Source organism: Rana temporaria, chromosome 4, assembly GCF_905171775.1.
Source record: "Rana temporaria chromosome 4, aRanTem1.1, whole genome shotgun sequence".
Lineage (NCBI taxonomy): Eukaryota > Metazoa > Chordata > Amphibia > Anura > Ranidae > Rana > Rana temporaria.
Genome location: NC_053492.1, coordinates 369,239,525 through 369,261,921, shown reverse-complemented (window position 1 = coordinate 369,261,921; position 22,397 = coordinate 369,239,525). Strand labels below are relative to the sequence as shown.

At 42.6% G+C, this 22,397-nt stretch overlaps 1 protein-coding gene across 2 annotated transcripts in view; it reads left to right on the top strand.

Annotated features, from left to right (window-relative positions):
• Positions 1 to 20,715, top strand: part of IGF2R (insulin like growth factor 2 receptor) — a 274,566-nt gene extending 253,851 nt beyond the window's left edge. Inside the window, exons 46-49 of one of the 2 annotated variants that reach the window (XR_005748735.1) lie at positions 861 to 1,019; positions 2,458 to 2,527; positions 16,267 to 17,400; positions 17,586 to 20,715. Coding sequence is in view for 1 of the 2 variants with exons in the window: in XM_040350930.1 (XP_040206864.1) it covers positions 861 to 1,019; positions 2,458 to 2,527; positions 16,267 to 16,650 (613 nt within the window). In the remaining variant the exon portion in view is untranslated. Of the gene's footprint in view, positions 1 to 860; positions 1,020 to 2,457; positions 2,528 to 16,266 lie in introns of both variants that reach the window. The other variant, XM_040350930.1, reaches the window with a different exon arrangement.
• The last annotated feature ends 1,682 nt before the right edge of the window (positions 20,716 to 22,397 follow it).

Here is a 22,397-nt window from a genome sequence, read left to right as displayed (position 1 = left end):
CAACTCTAAACTGGTAACCTGTAAGAAAAAAAAATTATCGTCGTCTATGGAGATTTTTTAGTACCAAAGTTTGGCACCATTCCATGAGTGACAAGTTAGGTATCTATTTACTCGGCTTAACATCATCTTTCACATTTATACCAAAAAATTGGGTTAACTTTACTGTTTTGTTATTTTTTTAATTTGTAAAAGGCTTTGAAATATTATTGCGCAAATACTAAAATAAAAAGTTGCAATGACCACCACTTAGGGTGTCTGCAAAAAATATATATTTAATGTTTACGGGTTCTGAGTAATTTTCTCGCAAAAGAATTATGATTTTTACATAAATGAGAGAAGTGCCAGAATAGGTCCGGTAGGGAAGTGGTTAATGCAAGTGCTGTAGATATCTGAATTTGGCCTGGTATCAGCCTCTTGCAGTCCATGTGCAGTAGGGCTGGAGTGCGAGTAGGAGCAGAAAGTGTTTTTTTTTTTTTTTTTTTTTTTAATTCATGTTCATCTTGTTATTTTTGTCTGGAATACTGCTTTAGGCAGATCTGCATCATTTGTGCTTTTATTTGCCAGTGTAGCTTTAACCGTTTTCCTTGCAGTGTGCTTGTTTGAAGTTGATTGCTGCTGCTAAGTGAAATAACCTGAATGTGCGAGTGCCTTAATATATACTGAGACTTCTGCTAAAATTGCTTTAAATGGGCTATTAGTAGAGGGTGAGGGGAGTGTTTCCTTCCTGTTTTTTTGTATTTCGTTTCCCTAAATAATAGTTTTGTTTTCTCGTAATCATTCTTAACTCTTTACAAAATATAGCAGATAATCTTGTATTTTTGGATTTAGCTTTCATTACTGTTGCTGCATTTTTTTGTCAGGCCAGACAGTGCTGGAAGTACTACAGACGACGAAGATCATCAGAATCAATACCAGGGCCTGTCTGGCAGAAGCCAAGCTGTGGGAGCTATTCTTAGTATTCTTTTAGTGATCCTGGTCATCTGTCTGGTGGTGTTGCTGTTGTACAAAAAAGAGAGAAGGTGAGTTACTTTTAAGGAAAAGTTATATCCTAAATTATGAAAGGGGATTGGGGTTGATTTACTAAACCTAAAGCAAAAAATCTGGTGCAGCAGCTGCGCATGGTAGCCAATCGGCTTCAAACTTTTAGATTGTTTAAATAAGCTTTGACACTAAAACCTGGAAGACGATTGGTTTATGTGCAGAGCTGCACCAGATTTTGCATTCTCCAGTTTTGGTAAATCAACCCCTGTACCCTAAAATAAAAATCATTTTTTTTATGTAATGCTCAGCATTTCGCCTGGCTTTATTTTCTGTTGTGTACCGTCATTGTGTGTCTCTTATAAGCAACTTTGAAGTATAGTTGCAATTGTAAAGGATACTTGCAAGTAGATATTTATGGTAGAAAAGTGTCTCTCTTCTGTCATGAAATACCTTCTCCTGTCTGCTAGTAGTTTTGTTTTTAGTACATTTTACACTGATCACTGCGTCTGTAAGATGCCAGGACTCACATGTGCATGTGGGAGTAATGTCTTAGACGGCTATAGACTCCCGACCCTGAACGTCCAGAAGCATGGGGAGAAGATGGGGTGTAGACTTTGCATTACTGGAGGGAAGGGGTCTTGGCAGTGTAAGTAGGGGGTGAAGGGGGCTGAAATATGTTGCTCTCTATATACGGGTGTAATATGTTCTAAAGCGGTGGTCATCAACCCTGTCCTCAGGGCCCACTAACAGGCCAGGTTTGCAAGATAACTGAAATACATCACAGGTGATATCATTTGCTGCTCATTAATTGCAGTATTCTAGTCTGCATCTCCCCAAGGTAATACATAAAACCTGGCCTGTTCGTGGGACCTGAGGACAGGGTTGATGACCACTGTTCTAAAGAACATAGCCTTTAACACAAGAGTATGTGGAATACTTGTTTTTACTCACAATTTGTTTTATTTTATTTTTCATGGGTGTGTCTACCTTTTCATATGTGACATATGTAGCACGTATCCTGCCTTGCATGTCACTAGGTGGGGATGTGAAGACATTTTCTGTAAGTAAGGGTCATCCATTCTCCTGTGGCACCACGGGTACATGGATGACGCATTCTTTCTTTTTTTTTTTGGATTGGGTTGTTGGCTCCTCCATTATTGACTGAACTTGTACTATTGTCTCACAATACTACATGTTCTGTGAATAGGTAGGAGAGATCCTGTCATTAATTTTCTCCTCCTTCATTTATAGAATATGTTGCATGTATGAGTCAATTATACTTTGGGTTCTATGAATGTCAGAAGAGCCAGAAAGGGATGGGTCCTTTACACCAGCATGCTGTTAAGCCCCTAAGTTGGTTACTATATACTTCCACTTTAATGTAGTAACTAACTCACCACTATTTCAAATGTACGTGGTAGTAAGTGTGTCTAAAAAATCTATTATAAAATTTTATTATTTTGGGTTTACTTTTAGGGAAACGGTGATGTACAAACTAACCAACTGCTGTAGAAGGAGTTCCAATGTGTCCTACAAATACACAAAGGTAAGCTTGGACCTTAAAACATTCAGACATACTATATTTGGCAAGACCGCACTGAACTGGATTTCCTGGTTCTGAAAGTTAAATACTGGTAGCTGTAGGTTTTTTTGGCGTGTTGAAAATGCAAGCTCAACAAAAGCCTTTTAAGTAATATTAAAGTCGCCTTTTGCTAACACCAATACCTAAAATAAAGCACTACCTGCAAAAAAAGTTTAATGCCTCTCCTGCTTCCCACACTGCTAAACACCACTTAATGAGAAATCACTACTTAAAGACATCAGAAACAGACACTTCTGGTGGTGTCTTATTTCTGATCTCCCTGCTATTACCTGTGGTTCCTTCATTTTGACCCCTACATCACCAAAGGGCACAGTTGGAACCATTAGGCTAGCAGATGGAACCATTGAAAGCAACAGGGAATTGGGCATCTGACACTGCCAGACGTTTTGGTGTCTTAAGATATTTTTTTCCTTACTATTGCAGCAATCGGTGGTGCCGGCATCAGGATGAAGTATCTAACTTCTTTGCAGGGAGCCCTTTATTTCTTTATCGTACATCACGGGACACAGAGCAGCATAGCCATTACATATGGGTTATATAGTGCACCTTCAGGTGATGGACACTGGCACTCTCCGACAGGAAGTTCCCTCCCTATATAACCCCCACCCATAGTGGGAGTACCTCAGTTTTTTCGCCAGTGTCTTAGGTGTTGGTGCACATTGAAGAGCTCTGCCTATAGTTGTCCTCTGGACCAGGGCAAGCTGACCGGATCCGTCCAAGGTGCTTCATAGCCAAAGTGGACGGTACCCGGGCCCCCAGGTCCTGGAGGGGGTTTTGCCTATAACGCTTCTCCTTTGCGAGAGCTGGACTCTGGGTTCCAGGACTGGTTTCCTGCAACCAAGTAATTCCTGTTGCCAGCAGTGCTATATAGGTCCAGGAGTGTGGTGTTCCTAAATCTGGACCCCGGTACCTGAAGGTCTATGACGTTACCCACGTTTTAGGGGGAAGATTGGGCCTCTTGCATTGGCAATACCCTGCGGCGTGGAGAAGGTAAGAGGGGGCCTGCGGAACTTGGTTTGTCAGCAGGCCCCCACAGGGGACTCTGGGTTTAGCCCGCTTTATGCCTCTGTGCATGGGCGCCTCATTCCACAAAGTCTGAATGACAGGATGGTTTCTATGTACCCATTAATGCTTCCCCTGGCTGGTTCTGGTAGACGGCTGCATGACCATAAGGTTTACAAAAAGAGCTGCTATTGCGCTAGGGGGGGTCACTTGTGTAGCATGGAGGTCTTACCATCCGCGCAGCTACATGGCTTCCCCCGTAAGCCTGTTCAGGCGTCTCACTCCCCTGCAGCTCCATGTGTGTCTCTGCTCCTCCAGCAGCGTCCGGAACGGGCGCGCGCGCGCACGATGTAAATAGACGCGGCGACGCTGCGTGAGGAGGCGGAGTTTTCGGGGCGGTCCCTCTTCCTGCTCTGAGAGCCTATATTAGGCTGGCAGTCGATCTGGGTCGCCGTGGGACACGGAGCAGCGGCACTGTTAACTGCGTGAGAGCAGTACCTTGCGAAGGGAGAGTGACACCCGGTGGTGATTTGGTGAAGTACACTTTTTTATAAGAGCCTGCGGCTCGTTTCTTGTTTAAAGGGCCGGTGTACTTGCAGCAGTCTGAGCCTTGCTACCCACGGCTCTATCCCAGATCAGCATAAAAGGGTGGCTTTACTTAGCTCATTTAGTGTGAGTTACAAGCCCTTGGGGCATTGTATTGTCCATCTTTATTAGGTTATGGGAAGTTTAATAATTAACAGCACCCTAACCTATTAACTTTTTGACACTTTTTTAAGAGGTGTTTTTTTGTCTCTGCTGATTAAGACAGTCAGTTGTGTTTAGCGGAGTACCTTGGGTTTGTATAGATGGCTCCTAAGGGCGCGGGAAGCACCAAAAATGCTAAAGCTACAAAAAAGCAGAAGGGTTCCCCATCGGGTTCGGAGGATCTTGGCCAGGCCTCTGCAGTGCCTTCCTCCCCGGACAGACCAGAGGTCGTTAGCCCAGTTGAGCCATTGGGGTTGCTAGGTGCTACGGCTGGCCCTACCCAACCAACTCCCTCCTTTGTTACGGAGGAGATGTTAGCCGCCACCTTAGGTGGATTTGAGCGAAGGATGACTGCTTTATTAACCGCATCATTTCCCGGGAAGAAACGGACTAGGTCCCCTTCCCCTAGGGTTGACTCTCCAGATGAGGAGGTCCTTTCCCAAGAAGAAATTGATTTCTTGGCGGAGCAGGGGGATGACCCCCTGGAACAGGGTTCGGAGGAATCCACAATAGAGGAACCGTTCTCAGCCTCTCAGGCAGAGAGACTATGGATCCAGTCCCTAGCGGACATGGTACGGACGGCATTTAAATTACCCCTGCCTGAACCTCAGGCTACCGTATCCTCCCTTGGTTCCTTAAAAGCTCCCCAATCCAGTGCGGTTTTTCCGGTCCATCCCTTACTGAGGGACCTAATCTTTCAGGATTGGGCCAAACCAGATAGGATTTTTCTTCCTCCTAAGAGGTTTTCAGTTTTATATCCTTTAGAAGAAGGTTTTTCTAAAAAATGGACTGTCCCTACTGTGGACGCAGCCATTTCATGTGTCAATAAGTCCTTAACGTGTCCGGTAGACAACATTCACATGTTTAAAGATCCTGTCGATAAAAGGCTTGAAACTCTGCTAAAATCTTCCTTTGCCACCGCAGGGGCTGTAGTGCAACCAGCGGTAGCCGCCATTGGAGTATGCCAGGCATTGAAGGACCAGGCCAAACAGGTTCTAAGAGACCTTCCGGCACAACAGGCACAGGACTTGGCTGATCTGCCTAGGGCATTATGCTTTGCCGTAGATGCCATTAAGGATTCCATCCAGCAAGCTTCTCGGTTATCCTTATTTCTGGTTCACATGAGAAGACTTTTATGGCTAAAAAATTGGTCGGCAGAGACTCCCTGTAAAAAACTCTTAACTGGGTTTTCGTTCCAGGGGGAGAGGTTGTTTGGAGATGATCTGGATAAGTATATCCAGAAGATTTCCAGTGGCAAGAGCACTCTCTTGCCTGTTAAAAAGAGGTTTCGAGGGCCAACCTTTAAGCGCCCAAACTCTCCAGGTCCAGGTCCCTCACCCTCCAGGCAGTATCGACGGCCTGCTGGCCGTTCACCCGCAAACAGACCGCAAGGGCAAGCTTCAGGTATCAAAAAGCCGTGGTTTCGCAAACCAGTTAAGCCTGCCCCTAAAGCGAATCTGTGAAGGGACGCCCCCACTCTCTCGGGTGGGGGGAAGACTCCGCTTTTTCTCGGAGCTTTGGGAGGCCAGAATCTCCGACGAATGGGTTCTGTCCTCGGTGGCTCAGGGGTACAAGCTGGAGTTTTTGGGGTTTCCCCCTCCTCACTTCCAGGAGTCCAGGCTCCCAAGCGATCCAAAGAAAAGGGTCTCGCTTCTAGCAGCCCTAGATCGCCTCTTAGATCAACAAGTGATTATGGAAGTACCATCTCAGGAGCGCGGACAAGGATTTTATTCAAATCTATTTATAGTCCCAAAGCCCAACGGCGATGTAAGACCAATATTGGATCTAAAAACCCTGAACCGTTATTTAAGGGTTCGCTCCTTCCGTATGGAGTCCATTCGTTCAGTGATGGCCGCCCTACAGGGAAAAGAATTTCTCGCATCCATCGACATCAAGGATGCATACCTGCACGTGCCAATCTACCCCGGCCATTGCAGGTACCTCCGGTTTGCCTTAGGCCATCGGCATTTTCAGTTCACAGCCTTGCCCTTCGGGCTAGCCACGGCTCCCCGGGTCTTCACCAAAATTTTGGCCCCGGTGTTGGCCAACCTAAGATCCCAGGGGATCCTGGTTATGGCTTATCTAGACGATCTGCTAGTCGTCGATCTTTCAGCAGCCAGCCTAAAAAAGGCAGTTTGCTTAGTGGTAAATTATCTAGAATCCCTGGGTTGGGTTCTAAATCAGGACAAGTCGGCCTTGCAGCCCACAAGAAGGTTGGAGTATCTTGGGTTAATTCTAGATACTATGCAGCAGAAGGTCTTTCTTCCCCAGTCCAAGGTGGATTCTATAAAGGAATTGATCCAGGTGGTTCTAAGCAGCGCAAGGCCAACAGTTCGCCTGTGTATGCGCCTCTTGGGCAAGCTAGTGGCCACCTTCGAGGCAGTGCCCTACGCCCAGATCCACTCCCGAAAATTGCAGAAAGCAATTCTCGCAGCTTGGGACAAGAGAATCCAGGCCCTGGATCTTCCCATATCCCTGTCCCAGGCAGCCCGTCAGAGTCTGTGCTGGTGGCTGGTCCCACAAAACCTTTTGAAGGGAAGGTCGTTCGGTCCAGTTTCATGGAGAATTGTGACTACAGACGCGAGTCTTTTGGGGTGGGGCGCAGTCCTGGACGGATTGACCCAGCAAGGGAAGTGGTCAAGAGCAGAATCGATCCTGTCGATAAATGTTCTGGAGATACGAGCAATCCGGTTGGCTCTAGTTGCATGGACAGATGTATTGCAGGACTCCCCTGTGAGGATACAGTCCGACAACGCCACGGCTGTGGCCTACATAAACCACCAGGGCGGCACCAGGAGTCAAGCAGCCCAGAAGGAGGTGGACCGGATCTTTGCTTGGGCAGAGTCCCATGTTCCCTGCATTTCAGCAGTGTTTATCCCCGGGGTGGACAATTGGCAGGCGGATTTCCTCAGCCGCCATCAGATGTCTCCGGGAGAATGGTCCCTCCATCCCGAGGTATTTCAGGCCATCTGCCAAAGATGGGGAGTCCCGGAGGTGGACATAATGGCCTCCAGATTCAATACGAAGTTGACCAAGTTCGTATCACGGACAAGGGATCCATTGGCCTACGGGACGGATGCCCTGGTATGTCCTTGGCATCAGTTTGCACTGATCTACGCCTTCCCTCCGTTACGGATGCTACCCCGTCTTCTTCTCAGAATTCAGGTGGAGCACAAACCAACGATTCTAGTAGCCCCCGCGTGGCCCCGGAGGCCTTGGTACTCCTTAATAATAAGGATGGCAGTGGAAGAACCTTGGGTCCTCCCGTTAAGGCCGGACCTCCTCTCACAAGGACCGTTCTTCCATCCTGCCTTACAGGCCCTAAATTTGACGGCCTGGCGGCTGAATCCCTAATTCTTAGAAACAGGGGCCTCTCTGGCCGGGTCATTCCCACCCTGATTAATGCAAGAAAGCCAGTTTCTAGGCTTATATACTATAGGGTGTGGAAGGCTTACATTACATGGTGCGAGGCTAAGATATGGCATCCCCGCAAGTATGTCATTGGGAGAATCTTGGAATTCCTACAATTAGGAGTAGAAAAGGGGCTGGCTATTAGCACAGTCAAAGGACAGGTCTCGGCCCTATCCATTTTCTTTCAGAGACCTCTGGCCTCTCACTCCTTAATGAAATCTTTTTTACAGGGGGTCATTCGGATTAACCCTCCGATTAAAGCTCCCCTATATCCTTGGGATCTAAACTTGGTTCTGTCGGCTTTGCAAAGCCAGCCCTTTGAACCGCTGTCTGAAATCCCGCTTGTCTTGTTGACTAGGAAACTAGTTTTTTTGGTTGCTATGGCTTCCGCCAGAAGGGTATCAGAACTGGCAGCCTTGTCATGCAAGACACCTTATTTGATTGTACATAAGGACAGGGTCGTTCTTCGGCCACATCCGTCCTTCCTACCGAAGGTGGTATCTAGCTTTCATTTGAATCAGGACTTAATTCTTCCGTCCTTTTTTCCTAAACCTTCTTCTAAGAAGGAGAGATTCCTGCATTCCTTAGATGTGGTTAGGGCTGTTAAGATTTATCTAGCAGCCACAGCCCAGATTCGCAAGACTGAAGTCTTATTTATTCTGACGGAAGGACCTAAAAAAGGTCAGGCAGCGTCTAAAGCCACCATTTCCAAGTGGATTAGACAAGTGATTGTACAGGCCTACGGCCTGAAAGGTAAGAGCCCGCCCTTGTCGATCAAGGCTCATTCCACAAGAGCCGTGAGCGCCTCTTGGGCAGCGTATCACCAGGTCTCCATGGCCCAAGTCTGCAAGGCAGCGACCTGGTCGTCGGTTCATACGTTTGCTAAATTTTATCAAATGGACGTTAGGAGGAACGCTGATTCAGCCTTCGGGCAGGCGGTTCTGCAGGCCGCAGTATAAGATCCTCTTGTCCTATGGCACCCGCTGTTTTTTTCTGTGCATGGTTGTTTTCCCTCCCCTCATTTGCATTGCTTGGGGACATCCCATATGTAATGGCTATGCTGCTCTGTGTCCCGTGATGTACGATAAAGAAAAAGGGATTTTTAATAACAGCTTACCTGTAAAATCCTTTTCTTGTAGTACATCACGGGACACAGAGCTCCCACCCCTCTTATGGGGAATTTTGGGATGCATATTGCTTGCTACAAAACTGAGGTACTCCCACTATGGGTGGGGGTTATATAGGGAGGGAACTTCCTGTCGGAGAGTGCCAGTGTCCATCACCTGAAGGTGCACTATATAACCCATATGTAATGGCTATGCTGCTCTGTGTCCCGTGATGTACTACAAGAAAAGGATTTTACAGGTAAGCTGTTATTAAAAATCCCTTTTTTCTGTTTTATTACTTTTAGTGTCAAATACATTAATTCACTGTGCACAAAAAATAGTAGTTTTATGGGTAAAGTAAGTTACCGTATTTATTCGAGTATAACGCGCAAAATTTTATACCCAAAAAAAAGATCAAAGTTTGGGTGCGCGTTGGCGTTTGACTAGACTTGGGATTTGCACTTTTCCATCTTGGTTGCAGTTTACAAACTAAAGTGTAGGAATTGGAAATGTAGTCTAGGTAGTTCTAAATCCATGAGTAATAAAGGACACTGCTCAGACAGACCCAATGCAGATGAAGTGTCTGTGATCAAGCCCTGATGGATGGGGTGAAACGTGTCACAGGGCGGAACCGAAGCAGCGCTGGCTGAGGCCACACATTTTAATACACTTCATCAGCATTGGGTTGGTCTTGGCAGCATCCTATATTGAACAGCTTGACACTTCTGGATAAGTGAACTTTGATGCCTGCTCCCATTATCTGAATACTGGAGGACAGCTCAGCTTGGAGCGGAACTTCAAGCTTCTTAATGCTTACAATACATGTTGAGCCATAGTCAAATATAGACTGGTCATCTGACCATCAAGACATTTTTTTTTTCTCCTACAAAACGGTGTAGTGTATATGATGGGATTTATGGAGCATTGCTTGTGTCTTCAGGCAGCTTATTATATTGCAAATTGAAAGCTTGTATGCATTTTACAGTGCATTGAAAAAGTATTCATACCCCTTGAAATTTTCCAGAAAAATTATAAATAAATACCTAAAACTTGTGGCTTACATTTGTGTTCAGCCACCTTTACCCCTAACTAATATTTAGTGACTTTAGTGGAACCAATTGCCTTTAGAAGTCACCCAATTAGTAAATAGTCCATCTGTGTGTAATTTAATCTCAGTATAAATACAGCTGTTCTGTGAAGTCCTCAGAGGTTTGCTAGGGAACCTTAGTGAACAAACGGCATTATGAAGTCCAAGGAACACACCAGACAGGTCAGGGATAAAGTTGTGGATAAGTTTCAAGCAGGGGGTTAGGTTATAAAAAAAAAAAATATCCAAAGCTTTGAACATCTCATAGAGCACTGTTTAAGCTAGGGTTGTCCCGATACCACTTTTTTTAGGACCGAGTACAAGTACCGATACTTTTTTTCAAGTAGTCGCCGATACCGAATACCGATACTTTTTTTTAATGTCATGTGACCGTTTTCAAACCACAATACAGACCAAAGATATTTTCTTTAGAATTATGAAGAACTGGTACATCATGGTGTGGGGCTGTTTTTTAGCATACGGTACTGGAAAACTACATATCATTGAAGGAGTGTTCACTGTCAGTGCAGCTCATCGGTGCCAGTGCCCAAAAGTGCAGCTAGCCAGTGCCACCTATCAGTGCAGGGAGGCAGCTTATTAGTGCATCTCATCAGTGCCACCCAATCAATGCCAGTGCCACCTATCAGTGCCATCCATTTATGAGTGCCATTCAATCAATGCCAGTGCCACCTATCAGTGCCATCCAATGGTGCCATCCAATTTGTGTTCGATGTCACAAAAAAAAAAAAAAAGTATTCTATTTTGGTATCGGGAGTATTTGCGCGAGTACGAGTACTAGCGCAAATACTCGGTATCGGTCCCGATACCGATACTGGTATCGGTATCTGGACAACCCTAGTTTAAGCCATCATCTGAAAATGGAAAAAGAGTTGGCACAACTGCAAACCTACCAAGACATGGCCGTCCATCTAATCAGACAGGCCGATCAAAGAAAGCATTAATCAGAGAAGCAGCCAAGAGGCCTATGGTAACTCTGGAGGAGCTGCAGAAATCCACAGTTCATGTTGGAGAATCTGTCCCCAGGACAACTATAAGTTGTGCACTGCACAAATCTGGCCTTTATGAAAAAGTGGCAAGAAGAAAGCTATTGTTGAAAGAAAGCCATAAGAAGTCCCGTTAGCAGCTTGTGGAAAGCCATATGGGGAACACAGCAATTATGTGGTCAGATGAGACCAAAATTAAACTGTTTGGTCTCAAAGCGAAACGCTATGTGTGGTGGAAAACTAACACTGCACATTACCCTGAACACGCCATCCCCACTGTGAAACATGGTGGTGGCAGCATCATGTTGTGGGATGCTTTTCTTCAGCAGGGACAGGGAAGATAGTCAGAGTTGATGGAAAGATGGATAGAGCCAAATACAGGGCAGTCTTAGAAGAAATCCTGTATGAGTCTGCAAAATACCTGAGACTGGGGCCGGAGTTCACCTTCCAGCAGGACAACAACCCTAAACGTACAGCCAGAACTACAATGGAATGGTTTAGATCAAAGCATATTCATGTGTTAGAATGGCACACTCTATGAGGTGGAGTCTGAAGTGAAAAAAAAGAAAAAAAGAATGGCCCAGTCAAAATCTAGGCCTAAATCCAATTAAGAATCTGAGGCAAGACATGAAAATTGCTTTTCACAGACGCTCTCCATCCAATCCAACAGAGCTTGAGCTATTTTGCAAAGAAGAATGAGCAAAAATGTCACTCTCTCTAGATGTGCAGAGCTGGTAGATACATCCCCAAAAAGACTTGCAGCTGTAAATTGCAGCAAAAGGTGGTATTGACTCAGGGGGGCTGAATACAAATACACACCACACTTTAACCACTTAAGCCTTGGAAGGATTTGCCCCCAGAATGACCAGGCCATTTTTTGTGTTACGGCACTGTCGCTTTAACCACTTAAGGACCGCCTCCTGCACATATACGTCGGCAGAATTTCACGGCTGGGCACATGTACGTACAGGTACGTCCTGTACTAGTACCCAGTCGTGGGACTCGGGCGCGCGCCCGTGACCCGTCCGGGACTGCGGGGACCCGATCGCCGCTGGAGTCCAGCGATCGGTCCCCGGAGCTGAAGGATGGGGAGAGCCGTGTGTAAACACGACTTCCCCGTTCTTCACTGTGGCGGCAGCATCGATCGTGTCATGCCTTTTTATAGGGGGACACAATCGATGACGTCACACCTACAGCCACACCCCCCTACAGTTGTAAACACACTTCAGGTCACACATAACCCCATTAGCGCCCGCTGTGGTTAACCCCTTCCCTGCCAGTCACATTTATACAGTAATCAATGCATATTTATAGCACTGTTCACTGTATAAATGTGAATTGTCCCAAAAATGTGTCCGCTATAATGTCGCAGTCCAGAAAAAAAACGCAGATCGCCGCCATTCCTAGTAAAAAAATAAATCATAATTTATGTCCCCTATTTTGTAGGCAATATAACTTTTGCGCAAACCAGTCACTATACGGTTATTGTGATTTTTGATTTTTTTTTTACCAAAAATATGTAGAAGAATACGCATCGGCCTAAACTGAGATAAAATGTTTTTTAAAAAAAATGGGATATTTATTATAGCAAAAAGTAAAAAATATTGTTTTTTTTCATAACTTGCGCTCTTTTTTTGTTTATAGACCAAAAAATAAAAACCGCACAGGCGATCAAATACCACCAAAAGAAAGCTCTATTTGTGGGGAAAAAAGAACGTACATTTTGTTTGGGAGCCACGTCGCACGACCGCGCAATTGTCCGTTAAAGCGACGCAGTGCCGGAAGCTAAAATTTAGTCTGGGCAGGAAGGGGGGTGTATGTGCACAGTAGGAAAGTGGTTAAGGGGTTAAATGTTTTCCTTCACTGTGTGTTCTGACTGGGGGAGGAGATGTGTCGCTGTCTCTCCTCCCCTGACAGAACTGGGATTTGTGTGCTTCTGTTCTGGCTCTGTCGGGAGCTATTGCGGTGCCATGCACTTTCCATATCGATTTAAAGAGCCGATGTACTACGACAGCGATTCACACGGCCGTGCCATCCTGCTACAGTGCAACTGCGGCGGCTTGTCGGCAAGTAGTTAAATATATTTGTTTGTAAAAAATTTGGAGAAACATTTATCATTTTCCTTACACTTCACAATTATGTGCCACTTTGTGTTGGTTTATCACATAAAATACATTTAAGTTTTTAGTTGTAACATGACAAAATCTGAAAAATTTCAAGGGGTATGAATACTTTTTAAAGGCACTGTGTGTATTGCTACATTACGTTGAAAACTGTTTATGCAAAGATGTCTTTACTAGATTTTTGCTAAGGGTACTGAAGGAACCCCTAAAAATTAGGTCTCGGGAAACCCTTCTAAAGGTTATATATACCATTCACTATGCATTAGTGTGATCAATAAGTTGTATATCTAATACAATAATATCTACAGTGAGAAAAACCTAGATTTGACACCCAAAGCTAACTATTTCTAAACCTCCCACATACGATAAATCTTTTATAGAATACAGTTGCACTTTCCATAAAATAAAATTTTAGAGAATAATCCTAAATGATCGTGAATGAATGAATGATACTAGTAATAAAGTTCAAAAAAAGTAGACCGTGATATTTGTAGTCAGTAGGAAGAATGTACATATTACAGCCTAATAAAGATCATGGTTCTAGCATACAGTCAGTGTTCTTCTTGCAGCATAAGGTTTGATTACAATTTTTTTTTTGCTAGAGCAGGAAAGGGATACAACTGCTGCCATGTTTTTTTTCTGTCTAGTGTCCCATTTCCCTTTCACTTTCTGTCCCAAAGACACAACGGGAAACAAGAGGAAATCTCTGCAAAGGGCTAGTCTCCTCTTAGACAATTGGCACCATAAAAGTATCCCTATTTGAAGACTTTCAGTTTTCTGTTCCAGTGACTACTTAAAAATTTCAGTCCTAGTGACAATGGTTGCAAGGTCAAACAAGTGAGTGAATGTCACCCAGCAGAGTCACAGACCACAATAAAAACCTATCGTGGTTGCTAAAGATTTGCAACTCTTTCTGAAACTAAAGTAAGGCTTTAGAAGCGCTTGAACAATCGCAACAGTAGTTCCGCTGACCAAAACAGAAATACAGGATAGAGTAAATGATCATTTTAAATGTTCATTAACCAGTTCCCACCCAGGCCAATTCTGACATTTCTCTCCTACATGTAACAATCTGTATTTTTGTTGCTAGAAAATTACTCGGAACCCCCAAACATTATATTTTATTTTTTTTAGCAGAGACCCTAGAGCATTAATTTCTCAAACGCAATATGTTTGGAAAAAATACACTTAATACACTTTAATGCTTAACCACTTAAGACCCGGACCAAAATGCAGGTAAAGGACGTTAACTGACAATTGCGTGGTTGTGCGACGTGGCTACCAAACAAAATTGGCGTCCTTTTTTTCCCACACATAGAGCTTTATTTTGGTGGTATTTGATCACCTCTGCACAAAAATAGAGTGACAATTTTGATAAAAATTCAATATTTTTTTGTTTTTGCTATAATAAATATCCCCCAAAAATATATAAAAAAAAATTTTTTTTCCCCTCAGTTTAGGCCGATACATATTCTTCTACCTATTTTTGGTAAAAAAAAATCGCAATAAGCATTTATCGATTGGTTTGCGCAAAATGTATAGTGTTTACAAACAAGGGGATAGTTTTATTGCATTTTTTATTAATAATTTTTTTTTTTTACTACTAATGGCGGCGATCAGCAATTTTTTTTTTGTTTTGTGACCGGGACATTATGGTGGACACATCGGACAATTTTGACACATTTTTGGGACAATTGTTATTTTCACAGCAAAAAATGCTATAAAAATGCATTGTTTACTGTGAAAATGACAATTGCAGTTTGGGAGTTAACCACTAGGGGGCGCTGAAGGGGTTAAGTGTGACCTCATATGTGTTTCTAACTGTAGGGGGGCGGGGCTGGACGTGTGACATCATTGATCGTGTTTTCCTATATCAGGGAACACACGATCAATGACAGCGCCACAGTGAAGAACAGGGAAGCTGTGTTTACACACAGCTCTCCTCGTTCTTCAGCTCCGGGGACCGATCGCGGGACTCCAGCGGCGATCGGGTCCCGCGGCCGCGAAGCTTCGGACCAGGGCGCGCGCCCGCGACCGGGCACTTAGAGGATGTACAGGTACGTGCTTGTGCCCAGCCGTGCCATTCTGCCACCGTATATGTGCAGGAGGCGGTCCTTAAGTGGTTAAAAACACAATATATAGCCCAATTTGAATATAGCCCAGTATAAAAGATGTTACGCCAAGTAAATAAATACCTTGCATGTCACACTTTTAAAATTGTGCATGCTCGTGGAATGGTGACAAACTACGGTACTTTAAAATCTCCATAGGCCACGCTTTATTATTTTATATACAGATTACCAGTTTAGAGTTAGAGGAGGTCTAGCGCTAGAATTATTGCTCTTGCTAGAACATTATTGGCGATGCCTCACGTTTGGGTCAAACACAATTTACATATGCGAACGCGACCTGCGTGTGTGTTTTCTTCTGCGTGCGAGCATGAGAGCGTGGGGCTCTTCATAAAAATTTTTTTTATTATTTATATGATTTAGAATTTATTTTTATTTTTTTATCATTACTTGAATTCCTATCGTAAGAAATGTAAACATCCCTTGTGATGGAAAGGCATGACAGGTCCTTTTTATGGAGACATCTTGTGTCTTTAAGACCCCTGATATTCCCTCTACCCTGGAAAGCATAAAATCAAAAAAGAAAACATTTCATTTCTGCTTTCTAGTAAAAAAAGAGAGAAAAAATGTCAGTATTTACATCTGCCAGAGCCGGAAGTGATGTCATGACACCACTTCCAACCTCTAAGGGTCATAGAGATGGCTGTGAATCATTCGGCCAGCGCCGTGATAACCCAGCGCTTCCGGCAGATCGTATTGCTGGTTTTCCCATTGCATGGGAAAGAATGGAGAGGCACCGATGGGCAGTGGGAGGGATGGGGGTCACGTCCCCTCCCGTTGCCTGTAAAGGCAATGCAGCGGCTAATCGGCTGCTAGGATTTCTTTTACATTGTAGGGAATCGGTAGCTAAAAAAAGAAGATATCTGGATGATGCCTGTAGCTGCAGGCATTATCCAGATATAGTCCACAAGCTCATATGACGACATACGGGCAGGAAGTGGTTATATTTGTTTCGCCTACATCCGTATTATGGATGTGTGTGTGTGTGTGTGTGTGTGTGTGTGTGTGTGTGTGTGTGTGTGTGTGTGTGTGTTTTTATTTATTTTTTCATTTTATTTTGTTACATCATTCAGATCAATACAGAAGAAGAAATGGACAATGAAACTGAGTGGCTTATGGAAGAAGTGTCTGGAAGCCATGCAAAACCACACCATGAGAACGGTCATGTCAGAAGCGTGAAGGCCGGAGCGTTTACGTCATTGCATGTGGATGACCTTGACAGTGAAGATGAGGTTCTGACTGTACCAGAGGTCAGAATAAAGTCTGCAAGGAACCAGAAGAGGAGTGAAAAAACGTCAAACCCATATCCTTCTGGCAGTGACGAGAACTTGATAGGAGTTTTTAATGGAGGGCAAGAAAAGACTAGAAAGCTGAGATCTGGCCAACAGAATAAAGAGGACAAGCTGAATGTGGCCTCATTTCATGATGACAGTGACGAGGACATGCTTAACGTTTAGTGCCAGCTGCAATTTCAATCCCTCCTCCTAACTGTGCCTAAAATAACATTGTTTGAATGGACAATGCTACTGCAACCAAATACGCATAACTCGACCTGTTTTGTTTTTTTGACCTTTTTATGGGTTGAGCATAAAATGTAGATATTGGGGAAGACAGGGATTTTTTCTTTCTCTTCAGTTTACAGTGATAATCAAATGATGTGGATTAACCCTTTCTGCACTGAAGACTTTTAGGAAAGCTTTCTGTGCAATGTTTCTGAGTACCCCTGCACTAAATGCGATATGTAATCATTGGGATTTTTGTTTTTTCTAAGTACAGGAGCTGGCATCTTCTTGTATTATGTAAATTACTCTTTGTAATCAATGAAAGACTGAAGATACAAGTTAAATCTATGTGTGTTGGATCCTCTGCCACTGGATGACATCAACAAAGTTTGACTACTATTTATTCACTTGAACTACAACTCAGGTTGGCTTACCACAGCAGCAAGTTATTCCTGCTGGCAGGGCCATACTGCAGAACTCAATGAAGGGGGAAAGATCTCATCTAGATTTAGGAAATGCACTCCTGCATACTTGTAATTGTTGTCTTGAAACCAGAGTATAATTTAAATGTGTTAATAACATCCTCTTTTTGGACTCCATACCGAAGCATTCAGTGAAGATTTATGAAATTCCTTTTTTTTTTATTATTATAATATACTTAAAGTTGCTGCTGTCCTTTGCACGATATCCAATTACAGAATGAAGGTATTGAACTATGTCTATTAGAAATAATTTAATTTAAAGTGGTATAACCTTTTGTGCAGTTTAAAAGCAAAGGCATTGATACGTTTTTGCAGTCCATTTGTTCTGCCAATATTTCTGCCACAATGTATTTATGTAGTCTGAAATGGATACTCTACAGGAAGCTTTAATTTGCACATTTTTATTAGGTGGGCTTGAAGGGAGAAAATTTAAAACCGACTGAAAGTGGACTCTGTGCTCGAGACCTCTTCTTGCAACCAAAGGTGATCCTGCAACCTCCTCAATCTCCAAAAGGTGCGAGGTCTGATTTCAACTGTAGTCTCGTAGGTAGAACAGATCTATTCAGATATTATGGTGCTGTGATATTAGAATGATGGACACCTATGCAGTGTCAACAAAAGAAACATCAAGGACTGTAGATAATATCGGAAGAAGGTGGCCCAGCACAAACACCTCTAACAATGTATCCCTCTGAGAGAGAACATCAGTGTTTACTAGTATGGCTTTTATTCTGATTGCAAATAATACTTTTTAGATGGAAAAGTTTTGAAAATCGGATACATTTTCAGTCTAGCTATCTAAATTCCTTCAGATTTTTCTGGAATATTTAGCTCTTTCTGGTAATTACAGTCTTTATGTTAAAGCTCCAGAATTCCCAGATTGTTCAAGTTTTCTGCATGTTTGCTCGAGGCTAAACGGTTGGAATTTTTGTTTTTTTTCCTAGGTTTAAACAGCAATTCATCTTGATCTTATTATTTTATATATTTCGCCAAAAGCTTTGTTTTTACTTGGTAATATTTATCTGTATGCAACGAATGTAAGGAAGAACCAGGTTTTATTACCTATAAAAGTGTATAGATATCTAAAAGCCAGTGCTTCAGAGTGAAAATAAAGTTAAGCATTGGTTGTAGACCTCTTCCTGCACTTCTGTTATTTAAGTCTTTAAGGCCTTGTACGTATGGGCTTTAGTGTGTTTAAGACAAATGTGTACATCAATATTTTTACTAAACATTGTTAAAACTTTCAGGAAGGTTTATTAAGGCATTTAAAGCAACTTTCAGCTCCCGTTTAAGGATAGGTTCACGTTAAAAATAAAAATGCAGAATTTTTTTTTTTTTTTTTTTTTGTAGGATTATCAGCAGAATGTGGGTGCCATGCAAGATGCCTACAGACTGCTGTATGTTGTATGGGCAGGCAGTTTCACAAAGACAAGAAGACTCAATGAACCACTAGAGCCCTCAACAGCACCCTGGTAGTTCATTGAGAACTAAAAGCAAACAACCACAAAGGCTATTGGTACTTGTTGGCTCATTGATTCAATGACACAGCCGTGTCACCCTGCCCACCTGCACTCTTTTCAAATGGTGACAGCAGGTATGGGGAGAAGATCCCTGACCTACTGTCACAGGGATTGCACGGATTGGGAAAATGGGTGCAAACATATGAGAGCATTGGCTGTCAGCAGGCTTTCAACAAGTTTCAAGTAGTGCTGAAAGTGTTTCTGAAGGCTCAAGGTTTTTTACCTTCATGCATTCTAAGCATGATAAAAAACCTGTGTGCAGCAGTCCCCTCCCCTTTATACTTACCTGAGCCCCATGGCGATCCAGCAATGCACACCAAAGTCTCTGCTCTTCAAGAATTTTCCCTCACTGGCTGAGACAGCAGTCATTGGCACCCGCTGCGGTCAATCACAGCCATTGAGAAAAGAGAGAGGGCAGGGCCGAGCCATGGCTCCATGTCTGAACAGCAAGCCTGCTCAAGTGCTGCCAGAGCAAGCGGTTTGCCCCCAGAAGAGAAGGATCAGGGCTGCTCTGTGCAAAACCATTGCACAGAACAGGCAAGTATGAAATTTTTTTTTTTATCACTTGAATCTTTTTACAGCCTGCTGGCAGCTTACCCTTGCCCTTTAAGATCCATGTTTATAGGAGTTGCATGAAGCTCGCTGAAAGCTTTGACAATCCTTTGTAAAAGCTTGCGGTGTATAATGCTGTTTTACAAGCTGAAGCGTTTCTGTACAAGGCCTTATATTGTAAAAAAAATATATATAAATAAAAATTAGAGGTTAAAGGTAAACTTCATACAGAAAGGGAAAATATCTTATCAAGAAAAAAAAATAACCTCAGGAAAGTGGGGAAAAATTTGCTATAGGATATCTAATGTAATTGGGAAAGTGGGGTGGAAATGACCAGCTGAACTAATAAAAGTATTCTTACTTTGCAATCTGCAGTTTAATTAAAATATGCTATTTAAGGTACCGTACACCCCAGGTCCAGTGATAACTTTTACTTGTAGGGGCCAAGTATAGATTGTCTTTATACTAAAAATTGTTTCTTCGCTGATGATGCTTCATAGTCCTAGTCAGTGATAAATGCTCTAATTGCCACATGTAGCTTTTTTTAATTCCTTTTAAATATAATCTTGCATTTGTCCCATTGACTTCCACATAGGAATTGAGACATGTTCATCAGTTCAGTAAAAAAATTTCCTGCTGCAATTTTTTTATAAAAGAAAACCCCACTGCCTTGAAAAGCTCATCTGTCCCTAACCAGTAATAGTCTATAGCCTATTGAAAAATATATTTTAAAGGTCAGCCCACAAAACTTTTTTTTTTTTTTCATTTAAATGGAGTGAAGTGGGCAAGTCTCACTTGCAAGCTTATCTCTTAGGGACTCCATCTATGAGATTCAATTTTGGTTTCCTGTCCTCTGGAGTTTTTGGTGTTCCTACTTCCTTGTTGCAGTCCCCATATAAAATAAATTAAACATCCAGCACGGAAAGGGGACTGCTTTTGTAAGGGTCATGGGATGTGTTCAGAGCTAGGAACTTGAGCACTGAAATCTCACCATTGGATTTACAGAGAGATGCAAGAAACCATTATATGATTTAATAGTATACTATCCCCATAAATTAAGTATAATTGTTTTTTTTTTGGTGGCCTACCTTTCACTAGTTCTAAACCACAGATTCACACATGTTCAGGTACTGCTGCATTGTAAAGTTATCTGTGCTGAGAAGTCACAAATAGGTACATATATTGTTCTCTGAAGCAATGAAAATATGTTTTTTTTTTTTTTTTTTTATATATCATAGACAATTTATCTAAACTGCATATAACCGTGCGGAATTAAACATCCAGAAACTTGGCGTTCAATGTTGTGTAACTTTACCCAATGGTACATGATACTTTAATTTGTTTCCCAGTTTTGTATCTTCTAATTGATTTATTTATGTTGATTTGGTACGGAAGGACTTTTTCATTTTTGATCCACTTGTAATATAAAAGTATTGAACAAATTAATTAAAATTATATCAAAACCGTTTTGCTGTTAATCTCTGATTTCTTCACTAACTTTACCATATCTTCTTAAGTTTTGGTCCAAAGAAAAAGTATAGAACATTTTTGGAGATGGCATTTAGAATCCACATGGATGTAATTATTTTATTAAATGACCACCCACCTAATATAGGTCCCTTTTTACTGCCAAAACAGCCCTTCCTCATCAAGAGATGGACTCCACTAGACCTCTGAAGGTATGATGTGGTATCTGGCACCAAGCTGTCAGTCGCAGATCCTTTAAGTCCTATAAGTTGCGAGGAAGGGCCTCCATGGATTGGACTTGTTTTTCCAGCACATCCTACAGATGCTGGATTGGATTGAGGTCTGAAGAATTTGAAGGCCAAGCCAACACCACAAAGACACACTCTTTCATTGTTCCATGGTCCAGTTCTAATTCTCGCTTGCCCATTGAAGGTTCTTTTGGCTGTCCAGCCCCATATGCAACAAACTATGATGCACAGTGTTCTTACACAATTCTATCTAAATCAGGATTCACTTTTTTGAGCTATAGTAGCTCTTCTATTGTATTGAACTACACGTGCCAGCCTTCTCTCCTAACGTGCATCATCATTTTTTTCCTTGAACCACTTTTGGAAGGTCTTGATCTGACCACTGCAGTTTTGGAGCTGCTCTGACCCAGATCAAATTTTAATTTTTTCCAGTGTGACAATTTAATCATTTTAATTTACCTGTCGGTGGTCATAATATTTATCAGTGTATGTATCTATATTCTAAGGTGTGGTTTATCTAAAGACACTTCTTAGGATATATATAATCTCCTAAGAAGTGTCTTTAGATAAACCACACCTTAGAATATAGATTCATACGAGTTGATTCCAAAAGATACTTTATTCTTTATATCCGGGGGGTGCCCAACCCTTTGAAGAATAAGGGCCACTTTTTACGTGTCGTGCTAACCAAGCGAACGTGTGGTTTCGTGTCCACTTTGCATACGTAGAACGGACACAGACACAACCCGCTTTAATCTATGGGCCCTCTGATCAGATCCTCCCAGACGGAAGGGGACAGCTCCCCTTCTGTTTTTTATTTTTATTTTACAGATCGGAGTGAAGGTAGGTGGGTGTAAAAGTCCATTTAGCCTGATCATTTGAAAGAGAAGGGGTCTAAGACTTCTTTCACATTGCCTGCGGTTTACCCGCACCGTGGTTGCAGTGCATCTGTGGCTATCCTGCGGGTTACAGTGAGGGGAAAAAAGTATTTCATCCCCTGCTGATTTTGTACGTTTGCCTACTGACGGAAATGATCAATCTATAGTTTTAATGGTAGGTTTATTATTAGACAGAATAACATAATTATCCAGAAAAAAAAAACATTTTAAAAAGTTATAAATTGATTTGCTTTTTAATGAGTGAAATGAGTATTTGATCCCTAGCATAAATTGTGGGCAACAATATACAAATTTAAAGTGAAGAAATGCAGAACTTGATGGGACCACGACCCTTAATCCTAAACGCATCCTACAAGAATTTGAAATCTTCTATGCCTCCCTATATCAGCGGTCGGGTACAGCCAGACATTCTGATGTTAAATCCTTCTTAGACCGACTACCGATCCCGAATTTACAGGAGAGTCATGTAGATTTAATGGAAGCCCCAATCTCTACAGAAGAAACTAGGGAGGTAATCAAAAGTCTAAAGGATGG